This window comes from Crotalus tigris, unplaced genomic scaffold (genome assembly GCF_016545835.1).
Source record: "Crotalus tigris isolate CLP2741 ecotype Arizona unplaced genomic scaffold, ASM1654583v1 scf7180000017814.3102382, whole genome shotgun sequence".
NCBI lineage: Eukaryota > Metazoa > Chordata > Lepidosauria > Squamata > Viperidae > Crotalus > Crotalus tigris.
In genome coordinates this window covers 1165400-1191407 of record NW_024096652.1, presented here as the reverse complement: position 1 = coordinate 1191407, position 26008 = coordinate 1165400, and the positions used below count along the sequence as shown (strand labels likewise).

Here is a 26008-nt window from a genome sequence, read left to right as displayed (position 1 = left end):
CTGAGTAATGGATGTGGCTTTAAAATTTCCACATATATTAGCAACCAGACAATTTTTTTATAGCTGCAGGCAGGCAACTTGAAACAGCCAATTCTTCATGACCTTGAACTCTGCTTTCTTGCACATGTTAAACATTTTAACAGGTTGCTGCTGGACTTCTCAAAGTGCTATTTGAAATTACAGCTTCATGAAATGACGAAATCTTATTACCGTGGAATGCAAGATAATTGCTTGTGTTGGATTTGTGCTTCAGGCTAAGATATTGCTCATAAAAAGCCACTTGACATCTGGCCCAAAGAGCCAAGGACATTTTATGAATTCAGTGCAGGATGCTTGTTTAACAGATATCAAGATGTAGTCAAGATCAGCCAAGATATTATTTGTATCAGAGATTCCTAAACTTTATCAGCTCATGGTCCCCTGAGTAATTTTTTCCAGAGCACCCCTAAGTTTGCAGTTCATGTGAGGTCTGACAGATGCCAGCCCTCACTGTGTTATCACCTGGCACCCCTCTAAATTGGCTGAAGTGCTCTGCATACTTTGGGAACCACAGCTTTATAATCTAATTAATATACTTAATCCACTTCCTCTTCATCACAATTTGAATTACCACAAAAGTACAGTAACCATATCATAGGGGTTACACATACATACTTGTTTAGAAACAAGAAAACTGTCAAGAAAAAAAGTGCAACTTTAGTATTTGCCTCTGTGAAGAAAATGGTGCATAGGTATCACACTAAGTCTAATGAAATATTTGAAAGATAGATCGTAAACAAAAGATGACACTTGGTTTACTCATAGAGAACCTTCAAGGAAGGGACTATAATTATAAAGAATTAGTGTGTGGCAAGATGGGTGGCCAATAACGTTTATAAATTAATAGGTAAAGGTAAAGGCAGACATTCCCCTGAACAATCATGTCTGACTCTCGGGCACGGTGCTCATCTCCGTTTCTTAGTCAAGGTAGCCAGCTTTTCCACGGTCATGTGGCCAGCATGACTATATGCTGAAGCTCTTATCTTTCCACCAAAGAGGTACCTAGTTATCTACTTGCATTTGCATGCTTTCGAACTGCTAGGTGGGCAGGAGCTGGGGCAAATAATGAGAACTCTCCAGTGGCGGGATTCAAATATGTGAACAACCAGTTCTCTATGCGGATGCTGCTTCTGGAAGTCCGTTCTGGGCCTAGGCAACAAAAAATTAGCTACCGATTCTGCCCAAGTGGTGTGAACCGGCTGAATCCCACCACTGGAACTCTCCCCATTGCGCAATGCTTGGATCTCGAACCCTGGCTGTCAGCTTTCCATTTGACAAGCTCAGCTTCTTTAACTGCTGAGTCATTGTGCCCCCAAATAAATAAAGGGATTATAATCCTATTATAATTCTCAATCCCAATCTGTTAAACAGAATTTAGAAGCATTACAATTTTGCTGCTGAAGATGGACAACTCATCCAAACATAGTTTGACTAGTAGATAGCTAATGGAATTTAGACTGATATATATTATATTATGTGAGCTTAGTGGTATAATAATTTTTAACATATATAGTGGTTTGCTATTATTCTAATACATTCCTTCAAAAAAGCAAGAAAAAAATATTTTAGCGCTGTTTAAAAGCAAATAGCAATAATACTTAGACTTATATACTGCTTCATAATGCTTTACAACCCTCTCTAAGCAGTTTACAGAGTCAGCAAATTGTCCCCAACAATCTGGGGCCTCATTTTACTGACCTCAGAAGGATGGAAGGCTAAGTCAACCTTGAGCTGGTTAGAATCAAACCGCTGACAGACAGCAGAGTTACTCGGCAATACTACATTCTAATCACTGCACCACCATGGTTGGAAGTAATAAATGATAGAGAAGTAATACATAAGTAACAAAAACCCACTACAAAGCTTATGTAATCTTTTATCAAAGCCACCCTCAGGTAGTTTTGTTACAAGTTGCTATTCCATTTCCAAAGAGTTTAATTTTCCATATAATAATACACATATTTTTCCATATTGCAAATTACACATAGAACTCTCTGAATGTATATACTATCTATAAAACATCACATGCAAGTTATGGCAATTTACTCAAAAAAATTATCTCGAAGTAGCTCTGTTGCAAAAGAAGGGAGGTTATACTGGACCTTTAGGAAACAATATCAGTCAGTCCAGCTTTTTGCATCTATTAAAAATCTTTTTTCAGCACATCTTTAAAAGTGCAGCTTTTACTTTCTCTTGAAAATACCTTTTGATTTCCATACACATGATAAGAATAATAGGAGAACATTTAGTGAAATACACATTTCTTTAGAAAGAACAGTTTCCTTTTTCAACCATGTTTTCATCATCTCCTACATACACATTTCCTTGGATCTCCTCAGTTTAAAAATTCAATCTCTGTGCCAAGTCAAAGTACTGCCAGTTCCTAGTTGCTCCTTGCAATCAAGGTCCCTTTGAAAACTGGGGAAAAAAGCAAGTATTAACTTTCCAGTATCTGCTTTGGGCCTAATATTAAAGGGATACTAAATATCTTTTTACATTTGGCAATCTTTGAAAATTGCTTAGTTGGCATCTTAAGCAGGAAGAGCTGGTTTTGTGAAATGGAAAGAAGCTATGCTATGTCCCTCCAGTGGGGTAAGAGTACTCATCAGTTTATTTTATGAGCTTGTTTGGTGAGTCTGCCCTGAGATTAGAAAGCAGGAGAATATATTGTATTTAACAACAAATTTCTTCATTCAGGAAGAGTCAAGAATGCCATGGGTGGACCAAATAGAACAGAATCAATTTCTAATAGACCAGGAGACAAAACTATACACACTACCTAGTGGATCAGAGAGGAAGCAATAATTGAACTGGCTTTTTGAAATTTCAACCACAACAGACATTTCAAGATTTCTAAATGAATGTTTCCAGATTTTCTTTTTATAGGTGGTCCTCAACTTTCAAACATTCATTTGCCAAGTGTTTGAAGTTACAACAGCATTAAAAAAGCAACTTACCACCAGTCTTTGCCCTTATCACCATAACAGTATCCCCACCGTTATCTGATAAAAATTTGGGCACTTGGCCACTGACATTGATTACAATGGTTGTAGTGTTCCATGATTATGTGACTGCCATTTGTGACCTACCTAGCTATATGGGGGAAGCTGCATTTGTGTAACAACTGCATAATTCACTCAACAACTGCACTGATTTACTTAACAATTGTGGCAAAAAAATGTTGTAAAATGGGGCATGGCTCCCTTAGCAAGCCTCTTGCTTAGCAACAGAAAGTCTGGTCCCAATTGTAGTTGTAAAAGTTGTAAAGCTAACTATATATATGTATATGTATGTATGTGTGTGTATGTATATGTATATGTATATATATTTTCATCAGTGCAGCTTGGAACTGCATTAGGGATATCTAATTCTTTTAATATTATAGGCACCACAAAATAGAATGTACAAACTTCATAAAATGAATCCTTAATAGAAGTTTATATCCTATGGAAGATGTTTTTGAAAGTTTTATTTAGACCAGGGGTCTGCAACCTTGACAACTTTAAGACTTGTGCACTTCAACTCCCAGAATTCCTCAGCCAGCATAGCTTGCTGAGGAATTCTGGGAGCTGAAGTCCACAAGTCTTAATGTTGTCAAGGTTGCAGACCCCTGATTTAGACCAAAGAATTCAGCTAAATTCCCAAATTTATAGTGGCACTTTTTCCCAACAAGTAGATTAATTTATTATTATCATCTAAAAGTCAAGTATTTAACATATTACTTATTACATCTAGTGAAAAGAAATAAGCATAATATTTTTAAGCAGAATCTAGAAAGCTCCATTGTCCATTCCCTCCCCTCACTGAGATTGATCAAACCAGGCAATTTCATTCTCTTCAATGCAAATGCAGTAGACTGGTCTGCCATTAGGGGGAGATTTCTGTTTTCATAGGGAGAGAAGATGGGTGGGAAGTACTGCCTAGATAGGTCATCTAAAATTTACGCAAGTCTGATTGGCAAGATCTTCAGTAAAATTAGATCATTGTACAGGTGATCCCAGCAACCAATTAAAACAAACAGTGCTGCTTAATATTTTATTTACCTCTTTAATTTTTGACCACAATTGATCGATAGATGGGCAATTTCTCACTAGATGAATACTTCAATTATTTAAGTAGTATTCAGCCTTTTACATATTAAATCACTAATCACTTTTTCAAAGGATGTGAGTTTCACCAAGACAGAAATTGAGAAGCCCCCCTTTTCCAAGAAGGATAATATACTGAACTTGCCAAAGTCATGCTACGATATTACATTTATTGTTTGTGCCAAGTTTTAAAGACATGAAATCTTCCGTCATGTTGTTGAGTCTTAAGCAGAGAGTGCAGTGAAGCAGTCTTCTTCACTGCATGAGCTGTTTTCAGTACTCGCAAACCAAAAATGTAAACCAATAGACAGGGAGGGAGTAAGATAAGCCAAGCAAAATTTTATATTACTTTCTTTGGGTTTCTGAGCCCAGGCTGGTCCAGGTCTCTGAGAAGTGCTTTGCTAAGAATTTTAATTCCTTTGCTGTGCTATAATCTACTGGAGGGAGTGGCATTGCTTTTCCTTGCTGGATTCTTTCCCAATTCAGTAGGGGTGTCATGTTCCATCTTAACTTCTTGTTCTATCATGTTTTGCAGGATTGCAAAACACCATAATTAATTGTCCCATCCTGGAAGCTGCTCACAGTTTGGTATTAGATGAATGGGTATATAAATGTTTTAAATAAATAGTTAACAAGCATCCCACTCATACACAGACAGGCACAAACTGCTTTTCTCCTTACATTTCTTCTCTGTTTTCCAAGATACAAAATTGAGGGGGGAGAGAGAGGTGGAATGTACAGACACTCCAGAAGATTATGTAACATAGTTGTAGCAGACATACAATGTCTGTTAATCCAAGGAAATATGTATGTGTGTGTTTTTAAATTTCTTTTTATTTTATTTGTTAAAGTACATTTCAAAAAATTACATGGTGCTGAAAAAAAGTAATTTTAAAGTGTTCATAATTTTTTATACAATAGAATGGGATGGGATGGGATGGGATGGGATGGGATGGGATGGGATAGGATAGAATAGAATAGAATAGAATAGAATAGAATAGAATAGAATAGACCTTGGAAGTCTTCTAGTCTAGCCCCCTGCTCAAGCAGGAGAACTTATATCATCTCAGACAGGTGAATGTCTAGTCTCTTCTTGAAAATCTCCAGTGATGGAGCGCCCAAGATTTCTGGGGGTAAGCTATTTCATTGGTTGATTGTCCTCTCTGTCAGGAAGTTTCTCCTTAATTCTAGGTAGCTTCTCTCTTTGATCAGTTTCCAACCATTGTTTCTCATCCTTCCCTCTGGTGCTTTGCTGAACAATCTGGCTCCTCTGCCTTGTAGCAGCTTCTCAGATACTGGAATACTGCTATCATGTCTCCCCTATTTCTTCTTTTCTTTAGACTAGCCAAACCCAAGTCCCGTAGCCGTTCTTTGTATGTTTTATTCTCCAGACCTTTGATCATCTTAGTTGCTCTTCTCTGAATTTTTTCCAAACTCTCAACATCCTTTTTGTGATATGGTGACCAAAACTGGCTGCAATATTTCAGGTGTGGTCTTACTAGGGTTTTATAACGCAATACTAATACTTCACATGATCTTGATTCTATGCCTCTGTTTATACAGCCCAGGATTGTATTAGCTTTTTTGGTTGGTGCTGCACACTGCTGGCTCATAGTCAAGTGATTGTCCACTAGGACTCCAAGGTCCCTCTCACAGTTACTGTTTTTAAGCCAGGTCTCACCCAATCTGTATTTGTACCTTTGGTTTTTCCTGCCTAAGTGTAAGACTTTGCTTTTCTCCACATTGAAACTCGTTGGATAGGGCCCATTCTTCAAGTTTGCCAAGATCTTTTTGGATCCTGAGTTTGTTTTCTGGGGTGTTGGCTACTCCTGTCAGTTTGGGGTCATCTACAAATTTGATGAGTTCCCCTTCAATTCCCTCATCTAAGTCATTTATGAAGATATTGAAGAGTACTGGGCCTAAGACGGAACCTTATGTACCCCACTGCTTACTTCTCTCCATGTGGATGTAGTGCCATTGAGGACTACTCATTGAATACGGTTTGTTAGCCAGCTACAGATCCATTTGGTGGTGATGTTGTCTATTCCACCTTTTCCTAGCTTACCAAGGAGTAGGTTGTGGTCTACCTTGTCAAATACCTTACTGAAATATGTTGCCAAAATTCTTATCTCTTATAGCAATAATGAAATGCCACCATTCCTTGTCAAATAATGATGGATTATTTTGCTGTGCCCTACAACAGATTGTAAGCAAGGCTATAGATTAGATCTTATCATATCATGTGTCCACATGAGTTATGGTCTACATATTTCCATTGTTTACCAATGTCTAATTTCACTGCTAGAAGTAGACAGATTTTTACTTTGCAATGTTTCTGTTCATCACATATTAAATTAGATTGGGGAATCTTCAGTTTTCTATTTAATTATGCATGAAGTATTATTAAATATCTTTTAAAAAAATATGAGAAAAATTAACATTAAATTTTCAAATATCTATTTGCTATTTCCATCACTTGTTTTGTAATATTGAATTAATTACTAGAATTACTTACTAGAATGTGGCTTTTCCTTAACATTTGGCCATGTATTTAGAACAGAAATGTTGTGGAAACTTTGACAAAAAGACTTAAAGAAAGAAGAGGCTTATATCTGACTGAATCTGTAAATCTATTACAAAACAAACAATTATGAAACTATACAGCAGTAATGTATAGTACTGTAATAAATTCCAGATTCTGGGATATTTTATTACCCATTCCTAATACCTCTAATTTTGGTATTTAGTGAATATACAATGTGCATTTTGTTTAGTACTGTTATTTGACCCTTTTCTAAACTAATACTTTGTGTAGTATCCCACACACAAAGAATGTGAGACTGAGATAATTGTTGTGTCACATGAGACAGAGGCAGAGAAGAAATGTTTTTATGATATTCTACTAGCAGATTTCTATGTCACAATAGTGTATTAAACTACTATAATTTTAGGCCCCACAGGCATGCCATAATTAAAGGCTTTCACTTACATAATGTGTAAAAACCTTACCTTCATTTGCTGTTGATGCTTACACCAGTATCCATCCCTTTTAGTTACTTCACAGATTCCCCCATAGCACATTCAAATTGAGCATATTTCATGAGACTCAACTAGGAGAACAATTACTGTCACCTGCTGCATCTACAGTCTGATGAGAGTTTTATTATGCAATTGCCATGTTTCACTGATGGAGTTTTCCATATTTGCTTTCCCACTGTCATTATACTTTTCTTCTTATCACAAATACCTATTAGAATGGATTTTTCACTGGTAACTTCTAAGCAAGATGTGTAAACTTCAACTCCCCAAATTCCTCAGCTAGCCTTTCTTGCTGAGGTATTCTGGGACTTGAAGTCATAGATTTTAAAATTCCCAAGGTTGAGAAACACTGGTTTAAGCTATCTCTTTTGAATGGTCTTGCTTGTAAACTATGTACTCTAAGAACACATAGTAGGTCAAAATCAAGAACCTTTTTTCTCTAGTATTGCTACCATGACTTGCTGGAATTGTGGTAAACTCTCCTGGCTGGCTGGCTAACAAAACACATTATTTGGTGGGCAAATATTTTGAGGATCCTAAATAGCTGATGAAAATTCAGTGGCATATATTTTATATGACTCTAGAAATGATTCATCAACTTGCAATGCTTCACCAAAAGGAAAAAGGAAATATGATAAAAATTTATATCTATAGTTGTGTGTAAGTTTAAACAGGAAAAACATTGACTTGATTTTTTCCTGATTGGAATAAAACTGTTTAAATAACAAGCTAAGGATAAAGTAAGACTGGAGGAATCACAATATTCTAGTACCAATGTTAACTGCCAGAACTTTACCTGAGTAAAACCTAGTGATGCAGTGTTCTCATTTATCAACATTGGTATGTTATTCATTTTTTCCTCCAAATAATTTGGGTTTCCAGTTTGTTTAAGAATTTAGCAAACAACTAAATAAATGAGGTTTTAGATGGGAAACCGTGCATGATGTTCTGTTTTTGAGAAAGATAAACTGGAAGTTTGCCTTATACAGTTGTCTTTAGGATAAATGTGGTTTCCTAACATTGGTTTAAATTTTGCCTCGCTAGTTTTCACCTGACTATATTGTGGCTGAACTATGATTTATATTTAACATTGCAAATAAAATGTTCTTTGAATACATCAAGTGAGAAACCATGGGGCCCATAAGTCAAATGGGGCCATGTCCCCATTTTGCCAAATTAAAGCATCTCCAACATTTGCTGCTAAAATTCAGCAGTGCAATTTCCTACTCTTCTTTTTCTCCTGCAATTAGAAAAATGAGCCTCACACTTTGAAAAATCCTGCTGTCACTGTGTCCCCAGAAATAGACCTTTGGCTCTCTTACAAAAGCAACAAAAACCTATCACTTATTAAGAAATGAAACACCTTAGAATTGCTTATGACTAAATAAATTAATTCCTAAAGGAAATCAGTCCAGACTATTCTTTGGAAGGACAGTTATTGAAGTTCAAGTACTTTGGCCACCAAATAAGAAGAGAGGACTCATTGGAAAAGACTCTGCTGCTGGGAAGGATTGAAGACAAAAGGAGAAGGGGAGGGCAGAGGATGAGATGGTTAGATAGTGTCATGGACCCAATGGGCATGAATTTGGGCAAACTCCTGGAGACAGTGGAGGACAGGAGGCCCTGGCATACCATAGTGCAGGGGTTCGCAACCTTGGCAACTTGAAGACTTGTGGACTTCAACTCCCAGCTTTTCTGGCTGAGGAATTCTGGGAGTTGAAGTCCACAAGTGTTAAAGTTGCCAAGGTTGAGAATCCCTGCCATAGTCCATAGGGTCGCGAAAAGTCAGACACCACCCAGCAACTGAACAACAACAAAACAATGTCAATCAGAACAAACAGCTGCTCATAGACATTTAATTGTGAGATATATCCATTTACAAATGATCTTGCTGATGAAGATAAAGATGTCAAATGGAAAATCAGATATAGCAGGGCTTTTCAACCTTTTCACCCATTGTGCCAGTTTTAGGATATGGCAGTATCCAAATACCACCAGTTGCCTAGCAAGGTGTCAAAAACTTGATGACCCAAAAAAAAAGGAAAAAAGTGATAAAGTACAGGTAGTCCTCGACTTACAACAGTTCGCTTAGTGACTGTTCGAAGTTACAATGGCACTGAAAAAAGTGCCCCCCAAGCCACAGCCGAGCAAGACACCTGCCTGCCCGCCTGGCGGCACTCTCATTCCCCTCCCCCGCTCCCACTTTTCTAGGATGGTTGCATACCACCTGCCAGGTGCCAATGTACCACAGGTGGTACCCGTACCACTGGTTGAAAAGCCCTGAGATATAGGATCACAGTTAAAATTATTAATGGCACATTATATCTTTATATATTTTTTCTTATTTTTATTGGTTAGTTTGCAGTAGTTGATCTCGTGCAACAATTCTTTGTTTTCTTCCCCAGCGTGAATGATTTTGCTGCTTGTAACTTCTAATTCTTTCTTGCTGCTTTTACAGTGCTCTACCATTTGATATGCCCCCTGCCACACCTGTAATCAAAAAAAGCTATCTGAATGGGCCTTCAGATATTCCACTTATTTCCAAAACTGTGGATCAGTGCCTAGAGGAAACCACCGACCGATATCCAGAAAGAGAAGCCTTGGTATTCTTAACTGAAGGGATCCGAAAAACGTTTTCTCAATTTAAGCAAGATGTAGGTAACTGTTACAGCTTCTGTACTGCCAGTGTTGGCAATTTGTTGTTCAGTAAATATTGTATGTAAATAAAATAATTAAAAAGGATAGAAGGGGGGTAAATAAAGTTAACAGGTTGAACTGGCTGCATTTTAAAGTTGAATGAAAAAAATAAAAGAATAAAATGATTAGAAAAGCTGTCCCCACTGTTAGAGAAACACATTTTAAAATGTTACAGAGGTTCTGGCCTTTCTGCCTCCCCCCAAGTGTGATCCAGCAGAATGGATACACAGCAGGTCCCTTCAATCAAAAAATGTCATCTATCAGGACCGAAACAATCACCTTTTCTATTGTGGCCTACATCCTCCCAGAGATCTCTATGATCCCCACCTACAGCTGTGATAGAAGGTGTTAAAAGTATGGCTCTGCCTCCAGCTCTGGGGTTAGAGTGGATGCTGAGCAAACTTTGTAGTTTTGTTGGTTTGGAGCATGTTTGGTTATTTCACTCTTCCAGACATGCATGCTTTTTGATTGCTTAATTTTATTTTCCCTTATATATACTGTAAACAAACCACTCAGAGTCTTTGGGGAAAACAAACAGTGAAAGATAAATAAATCCATAAATTTCAAGGTTGCTCAAAAATACCAAGATTAGAACTGAAAACAGAAGGTGGAAGTAAACCTTGATGAGACCTTGGTTAAAATAAAGTTCTTACTGTATTTATTAAATGCCCAAATTAATATCTCAGTTCCTAATTCTCTATCAGAGATTTAAACACTGTAATAAAAGCTCAGATGTGACCTCAAGTCACATCTGTCTTCCTTGGGTTGCATGTTTTCTATCCAAAGGTGGAACCGAGAACATTTTCTGGATTCAGGAACGTAAGAATGTTGGAGATTTCCATTCAGTGATATTTTCAAATTTGGAGTATGAATGCATGATAAACTGCCAATTTCTTTTATTTAAATACTTACAATGGCTACTTCAGTGTCTTTATTGCATAGCACAGAGTATTCATTTCGTATATTCTGTTATTCCTTACCTCTGGAGTTTAGTTTGCTGAGACTCCTGTTTTTTTGAAAATTGCAGGTAGAGCAAGCTGCCACTGGGCTTCTGGCCCTTGGATTGAAAAAGGGTGACCGGTTAGGAATGTGGGGTCCTAATAATTACGAATGGGTCCTAATGCAATTCGCTACAGCCCAGGCAGGGATCATTCTGGTAAGTTCATCTCTTTTGTAAGCAGATGAGTAGAGTGGGAGGTTAAGGGAGGACTCCACATAAGGCTGTCATACTAGAGAAGGGACCATGTGAATCTAAATAATGTTCATCATGCACCAGGTATAATTTTGCATAAAATCTGGAGATCAATGCACTTTCAACAGAGCTGAAAACAATCTAGCTTCCTGGTATAGAATTCTGTCAGCTGAAGAGATGTTTTTTGACCAATGTACGCTGCTTCCAAAAAAGGGCAATTTAACCAGCTTGCCCTTGTACACATATTGGCCATGATCATTTCTCAAGGGTAGGACGCACAATGGAAATCTGTTCACCTCCAGCCCAGCAGGAAAGCAATCCCCACCCATCTTTATTCTATGCAATAAAAGTCAGCATTTTGTGACTTTTGATAGCTTGTCGATGCCAATGCTATCCAGATGGCTTGATGCACCATTTCATTCCAGGCAAATCCCTTCACTCTTGCTGCCTATTGTGCCCTTTGACAAGGAACCCCCTTTCCTCTGGTTATTGCTTGTTGCCCTCTATGGCCAGGATTTATTTACTTTTGCACCAACAGCCATAGAATAATTTCTCCATTCCTCCCCCTCCCCTTATGGTTAAAATGATTTCCCACTTCTAGCTTTTCCACTGTGGCATCTTGAGCAAGATGTCAGATGCAACTGACAGTCAAAGTCCTGTTTCTGTTTTTACAGGAATTGTGTGCATGCATCTCAAAAAGAAGAGGGAGAGTTCTAATTACATGGCCATGGCTACCATCTTTTTTTGACCCCCTCCCGTCCCCATTCCTTGTGGATGCCCATCTCCCAACCTAAGTGATAGGAAACATAGTAAAACTACAATGTTTTCCTCTATTTATTTTTTAAGCCAATCCAGAAAGGATAAAACAGCAATGTACTCTACCAGTTGTGGGCAATGGTAAATGAGGTCCAGGTAGAACATCAGGTTAAAGCAAAGGAAGAATTGAAGTCTGGAAAAAGATTCCTTAAGCTGCTTTGTTTCTAACCATTCATACCCTGGTGACTAGCAACTGAAGGCCCCAGTGTGAAAAGGTCCTAAAACAAATTTCATGTGTGTCATTTATTGTATTTTTGAACTTCTTCCTTGCTATTAACATTGTGAAAAAAACAAAAACAGAATTTTAATATGCTTGTGGCAGATTGCTTTACATCGTTAAATGGTCAAGCAGAAAAGTGTATAACCAATTGCATTGAAAAAAATATGATTTTGTGTTATTTGTGTACTTCAGATTTTACTTTAAAAAATGTGTTATATCTTTCACCAACCTTGGGGTAAAATGGGCAAGAATGTTTGCTTTGTAGAAGACAATTGCTTTAAGCTGAAAAGGATAGAGATTGTGAAACTAAATATCTTGGCAAGAAGACCACACATTTGAATATAGTACATTCTAATTGCACAATATTGCTGGCCACATGACCATAGATACTACAGAGGATTTACTTTAGAGGATCATAGAATGTAAGTGTTGGAAAGAACTTCAGATATCATTGAGTGCAATAATCTGCCCAGTGCGGAATCCTCTCGTCCTCCTCCTCCATCTCCTGGTTGGTATATTAAGGGGACATTTCTTCTATGGAAAGCAGAACTAGAGCAATAATAATACACATAGATAAAAGCAAAAGATTCCCAAATGAGAAGAAAAATACTTTAAAATGCACAGAATGTGTGTTGCTAATTTACCTTCATGATTCTCCAAAGCCAATATTACCATAAGATGTCTGACCTTTTGCCTTTGTTATTACTGGGCTGCATAAAGACCTGCACTTCGGGAGCTCTGCTTGCTCTGGATCAGGGCAGAGGAAACCAATTTATTCTAAATTCCCCCTGCAGTCTCCTCTTCTTCCTAGAAACTGTTTGGAGAACCGCTCAGGGTATACAAGAAATGAACTGTAGGGATAAGGTGGACTTGGGGAAGGTCTTTTCCCCATGTACAGTATTTCCTCCAGCAGAGAGCTTTTGCTGGATCCTGGTCTCTTTTACATATGAACAGAAGGGGGTCCTTTCATTTGCAGAACTGGCAATCTGGATCTTACTTATAAGTCTTCACAGCAGACTGATTTTACTATTGCTGCATTTCCAGGTATCTGTGAACCCAGCCTATCAGTCCCATGAGATGGAGTTCGTCCTGAAGAAGGTATTAAAGATCTGTTGCATCATCTCTACTTAATTTCACCCCTAGGATTTTTGATAGAATTTTCTCTTCTGGAAATAGAATGTTTGAGATAATGATGAAGTAAGAGGGAAAGGACAGGGAAATAAATAACTGTGGGGAGAAATGGAAGTATCTGAAACTTTTTAGTTAGGTGGTGGGAAAGACATCTCTCTACCTCCTATAGCGTTGGCATTCACCATGAATGATTGTAGAGTTGGCAATAGTTAATCAGGATACTTACATTTTATATATTTATACATCCATTTTATAACTAGAGCAGTTGTGAATGTCAGGTGCCAGGAGTACTCAACAGAGAGCAGTGTTATACTCAGTTTGCTTATGAATGTCTAGCTAGCAACATCTGATTTAACACTTCTCTGCTCAGATCCAACTAAGAGGTTATTTTATTCTTAATTTTGTAGTGCCAGTTAACTATAAGCAAAGAATGATCTTATCTTTTCATATGCTAGTGCTCTGATGCCTGTCCACAGACAGAGAGTCTAATGACTTTCCATGGAATATCACTGTTACTGTTGATGTGGAAAAATAAGGAGCATCCAACAATAAAAGTGTAGCATGGAAATGTAAAACAGTCTCTATTGTATGAAATGTTAATATTTGCTGCTCAATGTGCAATCAGCTAGTGCCTAAGGATATTTCAGGGAGCCAAAGTAAACTCTGGTGTTTAATATGGGAGTCAGGTGCTTTTCAGCATTTCCTAATAATATACCTCATAGCTGGGCAACCCATGACCCTTGATCACAAAGGAATAGCTGATGGAGCCAGGTGACATGGGACTCGCTTTCCCCGCCAGTCAGCTGATCTGGACTGCTTGTTTCCTACTTCAATTAGACTACCACTGTGCAGGGAGGCCAGTCCTAACTATGCCATTCAACTTTCTTATCCTTAATAATGGGGGATTAAAGCTGTTAAATGGTTATAAATAAAATTAATCCTATTAGGATTAAGAGGCCTCCATATCTCAGTCAATAATTTAAAATAGTGTTTTAATGCCAGGGCATTTCTGAATTTTCCCCAATGTCCACAGTATTGTCCCTAACCCAATATACTGGGTGGGTGGGTGGGTGTTGTTGCTGAGTTGCTGTTTCAGCTTCATGATTCCATTAATTTTTTTTTTGTTTAGAGTCTCTTCCTTCCTCTCCGTTCCTATTTCTTGTGGTTTGTTTGCTAGCAATTCGAATGGCTATTTGCCAGTCCCATTTTCTGAGTGTTGAAAAATAAGAAGCATAAATCATGTAAGACCTGGAATATGTATTAGATTTGACAGGTTCTATGATTGTTTCTATTTCTGTGGTGCTCGAGGAAAGCAATAGATTTACCCACATATTCCAGTGCTGCTAAGCACAGTACAAAAATTGCTGTTATTTTCGTAGTCCAAAAATTACTTTTATAGTCTAATCTCTTTTTCAGAGAGAAAATCTGCTGACCAATTTAACTGTGGGAGGTGCCAATCCTCTGATCTTTCACTATAAGCTTACATAGCAGTTAATTTCACTGAATTCATTGGGGCATATTTCAAAGGAACCATGAGCTATTTAGGGCAAAATCTGTACATACACATTGGATAGTGAGTTCCATTCAAGACTGGCCCTGCCCCGGAGGCAAACGAGATCATTCTTGACCATGCCAAATCTCTAAGAATACCTCAGACTTACATTTAGAGGGGGGAAAGTACAACCAGCATTTGGGATGAAACAGAAATAGTATACAGGCACTAGATTCATATAATTTACATTTAAGGCGAGTTGTTTATAAAACAACCTATCCAATACATTGGAATTGAAAATGTCATCTTGGTAAGCTACACATACATGAGAATAAACTTATGAGTATGAATAAGACTTACTTCTGAGTAAATTTCCATAGGGCTCCTTTCTAGAAATAAAATTTTATTGGATGATAAGAAAGAATTCAGAAAATGGAAGTTCTTTTAATACATATAACATTAAGACTTTCTTTTGGTCAATGTTTTCTTTGTCTCATGAACTAAATACTTTGTACACTGTAGTGTGTAGCATACACCATGATTGCTTTTCATATGGATCAATCTGTTTGAATTTGGTGGTGGAGAAGTTCCTCCTGCATTTCAGGGGATTCCACTCCATGAACTAAGTGATCCTTCCAGATCAAGGACCCTCTAATTAACATTATAATTAATATTTGGAGAAAGTGGTCTTACCCTGAACTTTACCGCTCACTGAACAGTAGCCTACAAGTGACAAATCCAGGGAGACACTGATGAGTGTGGAATGTTAAGGTTCTGTGTGACTTTCCCACAATATAGTGCATGAACACTGTAGTATTTCCAGGGAATTTTCTTCACTGTTTCTATGCAGTGAGACTTTGTTATATAGCTTGGTTTGCAAGCTATTTTCTTTCTTCTTATGTGTATCTCTATAGGTTGGCTGCAAAGCACTTGTGTTCCCTGCCCAGTTTAAAACTCAGAAATACTATGAGATCTTGAAAAATGTATGCCCAGAATTGGAACATTCTAATCCAGGAGCACTGAAGAACAAGAAGTAAGTTTATATATTGTGCCTCAGAGAGTTGTTTCATTCCAGCATTTAGCAGTCTGAGGGAAATGAATGTTGCTGGAGCATGTGCACTAAAAAGCTACAAGAGTTCTGCCTCTGGTTTGTATCATGTACCATGTTTTCTTTCTTGTTTGTGAGGCATTAGTTCAGGACATAAAAACTTTGACTGGATTCACACATGGTGCGAATAAACTATAATGTATATTTGTGTCATAGTAGGTTTAGCTTTAAGGGCATAGTCTGTTGTGTGATCCTAGTCTATAATTTGCATTTAACTATGGATCTCCACAGGAATAGTCTCAGTATTTATGTGAATGTACATATGTTCTTTCTCTTTTCAATTTAATTATGATCTAAATTTAATTCAATTTAATTATGATTGAAAATAAATGTTAAATACTTCAAAGGGCTTAACGTGAATAATAAGCAAGACAATGTTCATTTTTTCCCAAAAAAATTCTTGAACACTTTGCCCTGATATAATAATGGGCAAAGTTCATAAACATGCAATCCTGGTTCAGTTGGTCCCTCTCATATACATTTATAATGGATCAGTGTATTCATTAACTGGTTCAGCACTGACAGATGTTGATACAGCCACTCCTTTGACCTGGGGAATATTCTTTTTCTCCTGGAATGAGTAAAGGAGGATAAAGTCTATGATCACAGTTACTTCCTAGCCTCTTATGGGTTCATTAGACATATATTTTTATAAAGCCAAACAGATCTGACAGGTCTGATGTGGAATTTTGTATAGCCAAATATTCCTTAGTTCTTCATGGTCATGTGAACCTGGATAATTTTAACCTTCCTGCCCTCATTCCTCCAGTAGGAAATGCAAAGTTACTTCTGCCAAGGAAGGTTAAAAGGGCATTCTCTTTGTGTATTCTACATAACATTGAACATGTACAAATATTGCAATACTAACCACATTTTTTTTAATTCTCAGTGTTCGGACATACAGAAATAAATGGAACTGATAAAACTTTCTGGTTTATTACAGTCTCTTTTCTGATAATCTAAACTGCTGCCCACTCCATTTTGGAGTATCATACATTTCTTTTTAAGGAAAATATATTTAGTGGGAAAGTATTACAATAGCATATGGGCATTATTAAAAATATTGATATTTTTTTTAAAAAATAATGCATGGTTGTCATTTTAGATCCCAACAATGGAATTTTACCAAAAAACAAAACCAAACCCAGATCCCTTCAGCTTTCTGAAGAACTTGCTTATGGCTATGAATTCCTAATCGTTTCTCCAAATCTATTTATTTTCTCTTAATCTATTCTTCAAAGCACCTGAAGGGAGGACAAGAAGCAATGGATGGAAATTAATCAAGAAGAGAAGCAACCTAGAACTAAGGGGGAATTTCCTGACAGTTAGAACAATTAATCAATGGAATGACTCCAGAACTTGTGGGTGCTCCAACACTGGAAGTTTTTAAGAAGAGATTGGACAACCATTTGTCTGAATGGTATAGGGTTCTTACTTGAGCAGAGGGTTGGACTAGAAGACCTCCAAAGTCCCTTCCAAATCTGTTATTCTGTTATTCTTTCGATCGCCATACAAATAATGGAAATCTTGTTTTCTCCATAAGGGGAAATCATAATCTCATTATGGGATATAAATCATCATCAGAAAAAATCCTAATTGTATATAGGAAGTCCTTGACTTACAACCATTCATTTAATGACCATTCAAAGTTACAGTGGTTGCCAACCTTACATTAAGCCTGGCTGCAGCCATCTTTTTCTTCATTCTAGGTTGTCACATAGCATGGAGGGAGAGGGGCTTAGCCAGGTGCTTCACTAGTCAAAATAATCTTCTGTCCTGTGGGAACCAAGGTCAGCTATTGCTCCCGCAAGCAGAGACTGGGCATTGTATAAGAAAGCCCGCCAAATGAATGTATTGGGGAACGTAGTGATGACATAATTTTGTGGGTGGGATATTATACTTTGTAACTGGAAACTTTTTAGTGGGAATTTCAGACTTGGTTTCACTTTTGATTGTGCTGATACTTTGTAACTAATAAACATGTTCTTTGAGGAATTTCCAAGCCTCTGAATTCTGCTTTATTTGTCTCTGTCTATTGGAAGCATGACAGTTGTACTGAGAAAAGTGACTTATGATCATTTTTCACATTTACAACCATTGCAGAATCTTCATGGTCACATGATCAAAATTTGGATGCTTGACAACTGGTTCATATTTATGACAGCTCCAGCGTCCTGGGGTGATGTGATCAATTTTTGCAACCTTCTGACAACCAAAGTCAATGAGGAAGCCAGACTCACTAACAACCGTGTTAGTAACTTAACACTTAACAAATGTGGCAAAAAAGGTCATAAAATGGGATAAAACTCACTTAACAAATGTCTTGCTGAATAACATAAATTTTGGGCTCAGTTGTGGTTGTAATTGAAGGACTACCTATATTTGATTTGACCTATAGTTTGAGGGTTTTATTCCTTGAGCTTCTTGAGAGATTGAACTCTCTCTTTTGTCATAGAAGTAACTGGATGTTCCTTTGTATCAGATTACCAGAGCTTTCTGTTATAATCTGCGTGGACAGCAAGCTACCTGGCACATTCTCAATGCAGGAAGTGATGCAAGCTGGAGAGAGCAGCCACAAGAAGGAGCTACAGGAGATTCGGAAGATGCTGATCAACAAAGAACCTATTAATATTCAATTTACTTCAGTAAGTACTATATCGACTGCTATATATCTTTTCCAGTATTAAAAAAAAATGCAGCCCATGATGGTCAGAGATAGGAAGATTTTTTTGTCAAGTGGAATAAGTTGATACTTAGAATTTACTGCAAAGAATTATTAATAGTGATTTTTTTTGGCCATAGGGCTCTTTATAAAAACATAATTGTTATATATTAAGAATATGCAAACCTTCTGAAAGAAGTATTTTGGAACCTATGTCTATGTACATGTACAGGTAGTCCTTGATATACGATTGAAATGGAGACTGCCTTTATGGTCACATGGCATGGCAATTATTAAGTAAAATGTGTCACCTAATGACCTCCATCCCTGCTCTCCCCAATGAAATTCTCCAAAGCACCTGAGGGCAGGACAAGAAGCAATGGATGGAAACCAATCTAGAACTAAGAAGAAATTTCTTGAAAGTTAGAATAATTAATCAGTGGAACAACCTGCCTCCAGAAGTTGTGGATGCTCCAACACTGGAAGTTTTAAAGAAGAGATTGGACAACCATTTGTCTGAAATGGTATAGGGCTTCCTGCCTGAGCAGGGGGTTGGACTAGAAGACCTCCAAGGTCCTTTCCAGATTCTATTCTATTCTATTCTATTCTATTCTATTCTATTCTATTCTATTCTATTCTATTCTATTCTATTCTATTCTATTCTATTCTTTAAACAAACAGGCCTATTATTAATTGGAATGTGGGGGGCTTCCTAGGGGGGAAGCCGCTGGAGGCCTAATACAGGCCCAGGCCCACCTGCCCTAGCCCACCCAAGGCTTCCTCCACCCCGAAGATGTCCCATGCTCCACTTCCTGTGCGTTGAGTCCCAACAGGTCTTTACCCACTCCCACTGGGTCCTCCCAGGCATAATTCCCACCCGACCAGGCCAAATACCCTTCTCAATTATCTTTTGAAGAACTCTAAGGTCTTCCAGACCACTGAATGACTTGCTTCTTTGCATGGCTGGATGGCATGATTCTGAAAGGAGCTGCCATTTTATCTCACCCCGAAAATAATGGCTGCATTTGGGTTTCTACTGCACGTCTTGCGGACAAACCGCTTCATTTTGCTACCCTAACAAGGTCTGCACATTGCTGCAGAAATGCTTCTGAATGCTTTATTCTGCTGCCTCAGAAAGGTCTCTGCAGCATTGCAGAAGCTGTTTGTGGGAGGGACAAAATGGTGGCTGCATTCAGGTTATTGCTGTGTGGCCTGGAGAAAACTGCTTTGTTTTGCTACTTTAACAAGGTCGACCTCTCTAAGGCAGAAAAAGAAGCAGTTTGTCTGTTGGCTGCCATTTTGGCCTGCCCTTCTTCCACAACATGAGGTCCTGGAGCTTCTACAGGTAAGTGTGGTGCATGAGGGGCATTTAGGAAGGAGACCCAAATGCTGCATAGGGGGGGAGAGAGGCAGGGGGTGCTGCAGTAACCCTGTGCGGGGTTGTGAGGGTAAATGGCTGCAGGGCTGCTACAGCCGTCGTAACTTTAAAATGGGGTGTCATACGTAGCTTGGTGGAGGAATCTTTAGTAACTATGAATGTTCATTAAATGGCCTATCATACCTCGAAGATGACCTATATCTCATTTTTCAGAGTCTGAAATATTATGACTTTTGAACTGAACATGTGGCTGTATAATATTAACTTCAAAATATTTGTCAATATGGGGACGAAAAAGTGCCATATAAAAGTACACAAACTTAAAATATCTTAATCCATGAATGTTTCATTGCCTATTTAGGTTTTTTGGGGGGAGGAGGGCTATCCCTACATCTTTTTGGTCATATTTTACTTTAGATCTAGGAGCATTGGACCGCATGGTTCAGTGTTGTTAACAGAATGACAGCAGTTGTCCAGACTAGTAGGCGATTTGGAATGGAACCTTTCTAAGCAATGTCAGCTAGGAATTTCTTTTTTGAAATTTAGACACATTTTCCAAAGCCTCTAACCCTGAAGTTCAAAAGTAATTTAGAGGTTAGGAATCATTCCATATAATATATTTCACCTGCCTTATGCAAAATCTTTCTCCCCACACACACACAAGTTACTTGACTTTTGATATTCCAAAACGCCCTCAGATTTGGTTCTATGATCAGGTCAGGGCCTCCCCCAGAACTGAAGGCTTGTCTAAACAGTTTCATTGCTGAGGGAGCCATTTTTAATTCTCCCTTCACCTATGCTTGTATTTTGGGTTTTTAGGATATTTACTACTTTTTACATTTGCATTTTGCTGTTTTTATATATTTTTTGTTTTGTCTATTGCTGTGCACCACCCAGAGTCATCTTCAGTGAGATGGGCAGCTATATAAATTTGATTGCTTATTTATTTATTTCATAATAATGCCCTAGTATTTGAGAAGAATGTAGACAATTTATAACTTGATCAGCAGAGAATTGCAACCATATAAAATAAGAATTTTTAGACAAAAGTCAAGGCTTGAGATCCAAAGATTGAAACCCAATAAATTTCTGGAAACCACTAACTCCTATGTGAGAGAAGCTATACTTGGTTTCACATATCTGTGCCTCTTTTCTGCCTGTTTGAGGATTAAAATTGTAACCCTCTTTTCATTCCTTTTTGGAACCAGAACCAACTGTCCTCTGTTCCTTCATTTTTTTCCACTTCCAGTCATCTTTAGATGGTCTCTTACACATTTTTTTTCTAACACAGTAGTTGTTTGAGCTATGTGTGACTCTTCCTATCTTCTGAAATCTGGCCTGATCTTGTATTCATAAGATTTTTCAGAGTTGTGATATCACTATAGCATTCCATTTTAAAGCAATTGATCTCTTATAACTTTTATAGTGTGTTAGGATCATCCTAATTAGTAAATAAATTTTCTCTTTCCTTCAGGGAACAACAGGAAGTCCAAAAGGAGCAACACTTTCTCACTTTAATATTTTAAATAATGCAAGTTTTATTGGTATAAGAATGGGACTACATGAGTTGGTAAGTCTTCTCTGCCTGCTGTTTTCTTTATGTACAGAATGGAAACTCTTCAAATCCTGTCTCTACAGATAATATATTACAGTTTTCAAAATACAATTTGAAGATTGGTAACCTTGGTGCTTTTCAAAGAACTATCAATCACGTGTTTTTGCCATCAGATTTTAGAAGGCTTGGTCTTACATACCACCAATGTGAATTTCTTATAGGATATTCTTATCCTGTAAATGTTTCTGACTTTTCAATTCTAGGGAACATTTTACATGGAAATTCCTATTTAAAAATGAAACTAATATTCTATGGAAGACTAAGAACTGAAGAGGTCCAGCCTGCCCTTCCCTCCTCCAGTCACTATCCCATCTGTGTAACTCCAACTCTCCCTTTGTAAATCTCCAGGAGGGATTCTTCTTGCTTATGGGATAAAAAATTATAAACATGATGAAGACTTATATTGGAAAATGACTCACTGCTATCTCGTTTGTTTTGACCCTAGGAAACTCGTTGCTGTATCCCCGTCCCTCTCTACCACTGCCTAGGATCTGTAGGAGGCTGTATGGTGATGGCTGTTCATGGTGTCTCCCTTATTTTCCCATGTCTCAGCTTTAATTCCAGAGCCAGTCTGAAAGCTATAGAACATGAAAAGTAAGAATTTGGCTGAAGTTATGTTCTGGAAAGAGTATTAATATAATAATTATTTGTATTAATAACTAGTTAATACTAATTACAGTTACCCTTAATTTAGACCTTTGCTACCCTTCCTCCATCTTGTCTCCATTTTGCATCCTTTTCTCTTCTTTTGAGACAGAGCTGGAATGTCTTGGTCTCTTCTTTGTGTGGACAACCATATAACATGCACAGGCAATTATTGGATACCTTTTTCCATCTTCCCTTTCTTCCCTGAAATATGAATATTGATTTGATATTGGAATCCTGGTGAACAGTCACTTAAATAAGAGCTAGGATTGTGCTGCAGCCACCAAAAAAAGCCAGTGCAGTCCTAGACTGCATTAACAGAGGGATAGAATCAAGATTACTTGAAATGTTAGTACCGCTTTATAAGGCCTTTGTCAGGCCACACTTGGAATACTACATCCAGTTTTGGTCACCACATTATAAAAAAGATGTTGAGATTCTGGAAAGAGTACAGAGTAGAGCAACAAAGAAGATTCGGGGGGCAGAGGCAAAAACATATGGAGAATGGTTGCAGGAATTGGGTATGCCTAGTCTAGTGAAAAGAAGGACCAGAGGCGACATGATAGCAGTGTTTCAATATTTGAGGGGTTGCTACAAAGATGAGAAGGGTCCACCTATTTTCCAAAGAACCAGAAGGCAAGACAATAAACAATGGTTGGAAACTAATCAAGAAGAGAAGCAATCTAGAACCTAGAAGGAGAAAGTGAGAACAATAAACGAATTGAACGGCTTGCCTTCAGAAGTTGTGGGTGCTCCCTCACTGGAGACTTTTAAAAAAAGACTGGACATCCACTTGTCTGAAATAGTATAGGGTCTCCTGGCTGAGCAGGGGGTTGGACTGGAAGATCTTCAAGGTCCCTACCAACTCTGTTATTCTGTTCTATTCTGAAAATCATGCCAATTACACGATATCGGATTTTTAAATTGAAATGTAGGACTTAAAATGCTTGCTTTATTTGAAAACTCATTTCTTTTTCCTATGGGAAAACAGTTTCCTATAACTACAGAGGAAGAACACTTAGCCCTTAGCCCTAAGTTTGATTGGAAAAATCAGTTGTGTTTATTTCATCAGCCTGTAATTCTTTGTCTTTCTTTGCAGATGCACCCATGTGCTTGGCACTCCAACAATGTACATAGATATGTTAGGACAGCCTGACTTTGCCAGCTATGATCTCTCAAGTCTTCGAGGAGGTGAGTAAAAGAACCCGGATGTTGCAAAGCAAATAATTAATCCTTTTTAATTCATTAATAACTTAAATTTAAATAAATATATTTGCATATTTTACTGCCTTTGTTTAAATTCCTCGGATATGGATGGCATTTTATGAACTAAACTCTTACTTGTTAGCCTTTGCTATCACTGAAAGAAATACATTTATAATGTGATTTGATTTAATATGCATCTTACTGACTGCATATTTCCAGCAACATTTTCTAAACAGGTCTATTACACATGCTTATCTGAGCCTGACCAGAAATGAACTCTCAGGTAAAGGTGCATAAATCATTTCCAAATCAAAGCATTCTGGTTTCTGTTCTTGTCTGGAAGTATTCAAGCATCATAATGAATCATTCCAACCTAACCAGAAGCATTTTAATCTTAAAACTGATCATTCCAATTGGAAAATCAAATATCAAAACATTGCTGCTAGAATGTAGAGAGGTCAGAGTTGGAAGGTCTGACTTTGAAACATTTGCACACTTGTATTCCAGGGGTTTTTAAAAGCCCAGTTCATGCTGTTTCTTCACAAGCCCACATGCAAGATGACACATGGAAAAAATGCAGCCAGCCAGTTGAACAGATATGTGGGTTGGACCCAATAGGGAGTCCAGCTGGCATTTTCCTTGGAAAGTTTACCTTATTTTGTGTTTCTGTTTTACTTATTTTGCTATATCTGTTACTGAAACACAAGGAGGGTCATATACTGGTTTAGTGAACTGTATTTATTTTTCTATTCACCAGTGTGTGGCAGTAGATGCTAGGCATTGGTTGCACTTACATTCTGTATCCACAGGAATTTACATGCATGGAAATACCTCAAAGCACATCTTTGCAAATACAAATCTTACATGGGAGTCTAAGTGGATACCTTCAGATAAGCTGAGTCTGCTTACTTTGTATTGTATATGTAATTTGGCTTGCTAAAATTTCAACTCTAATGGGAAATATTGTATTAGGGATACTATGGAGACTATAAAGAATGTTTGTATTTTAAAATCTGCAATAATTTTAGAATATTCTTTGAAGACGTTTCTGCCTTTTTTTCTTCTTCCAGGGGCTATTGGGGGTTCAACTGTGCCTCCTGAAATCATGAAGAAGATTATCCAGAAAATGAATATACAAGATATAGTAGTGAGTCATTTTTTTTCTATTCCTGAATTGCGTCATTTCCTTCTGCACGTATTGTAGATGAGCGCAGGGTGTTGGGTTTGACCTCACAAAAAGCGTTGCACTGTGGATGCTGCGTGTCAAGATGAAGAGATAACATGATTTGCTTTGACAAAGTCACATTCCCTGCCTCTAGGGATAACTGCAAAAGCCAGAAAAAGCTTCCACGCTTCTGCTCATACAGTATATGTAGAGAACTCCTTGAAGTTTTCCAAATTGAGACAGATGGCTGCTTTGCTTTGTTCTTGAAGGCCAGGGGGCACCATTGCTTCATAAAGCATTTTGGGAAGGCGGGACATAGTTTGCTGGTGCTTTCATTGAAGCAAACCATCCCTTTAAATATCTCCCACCATCTTTACTATCTTTCTCTATAAATGTTTTTTATTAGCTTTTTAAACTATTAAATATAATCAGTGGTACAGCTAAACTGGAAACAGAAAGTGTAGCAGGATTCTAGAGGAAAGAAACATCTGTATGTAGCTACAGGGACCTACTGTAGATCACTGGATGGGCAAGCACCACGGCTTCCTTTGACGCTTACTTTGCTTCCCACTTTCTCTCAACTAAGGCTAGGACTGTTCATAATTTGGTAAGTGCTGATTATAACCCCAATCAATGTGTTTCCTTTGAATTTTTCATTTCTTTGCTAATGATCATAGGAGTGGAGGCTTTTTAGAATCTCTGGGCTTATGGGATGGGATGGGGCTACATTTGGAAAAGTCCTCTAATTTCTGTCTGCCTCTCTTTTTGGCAAGAAAGAGTTGCTCTTACTTTCTCCAAATGGCTAGAAACTTTACTATTGTATTGAAAGTAGAGGGACCAAGCCTTGAGAAAAAATGGGAAGTGATGAGATGCTGTCTTCTCTATATAAGGAAGAAAGGGGACTTTGCTAGGATCTTTGTTAGTGGTGTGTAACCAGCCAACGTATTGGCATTTATCTTCTCTTGCTTATATATATATATTAAGCCTTCCTTCTTTGTCATTAAGGTCATGGATTGTAATACAGTGTATACATATTTTTTTCTCAGATGAACAATAAAGAGGATTTGTTTATAAAATCCACGTTGACTCACATTTCAGTACAATTAATAATGTGAAATTTTGATTAAGGATTAAGGTCTTGAATATGATTTGGCAATATAAATGCAAGTGAATCTCTTTTGACTAGTAGACAAGTATTAGAGACTCTAAATTTCAGTTATCTGATGACCAGATATTTTTCTCTGTCTGCTAAATAAGAGAAACAAATATATATATAGATTTTGCTTGATAGTATTTATACTTCTCTACCAGAATAGCTTTATAAAATTGGGAAATACTATAAATATGGAGATCAGGAATATAGTAATCTTTGTTGTCAGAATTAGCAGATAATTTATCTTGCAGAAGAAAAATACACTGCATGAAAACTTGATCACTTTCTCTTTGCAGCAAAAGCTTTATACAGAAATTGTACATAAGAAAATATATAATTTGCTTTCTACATAGGAGTAAGAG

General features: G+C 37.6%; 1 protein-coding gene across 1 annotated transcript in view; it reads left to right on the top strand.

The window, feature by feature from the left end:
* Positions 1-26008, top strand: part of ACSF2 (acyl-CoA synthetase family member 2) — a 60359-nt gene that overhangs the window by 1387 nt on the left and 32964 nt on the right. Inside the window, exons 2-10 of the mRNA XM_039342846.1 lie at positions 9625-9820; positions 10891-11019; positions 13136-13189; positions 15629-15747; positions 18305-18467; positions 21337-21432; positions 21923-22071; positions 23222-23313; positions 24399-24475. Of these exons, the coding sequence (XP_039198780.1) occupies positions 9625-9820; positions 10891-11019; positions 13136-13189; positions 15629-15747; positions 18305-18467; positions 21337-21432; positions 21923-22071; positions 23222-23313; positions 24399-24475 (1075 nt within the window). The remainder of the gene's footprint in view (positions 1-9624; positions 9821-10890; positions 11020-13135; positions 13190-15628; positions 15748-18304; positions 18468-21336; positions 21433-21922; positions 22072-23221; positions 23314-24398; positions 24476-26008) is intronic.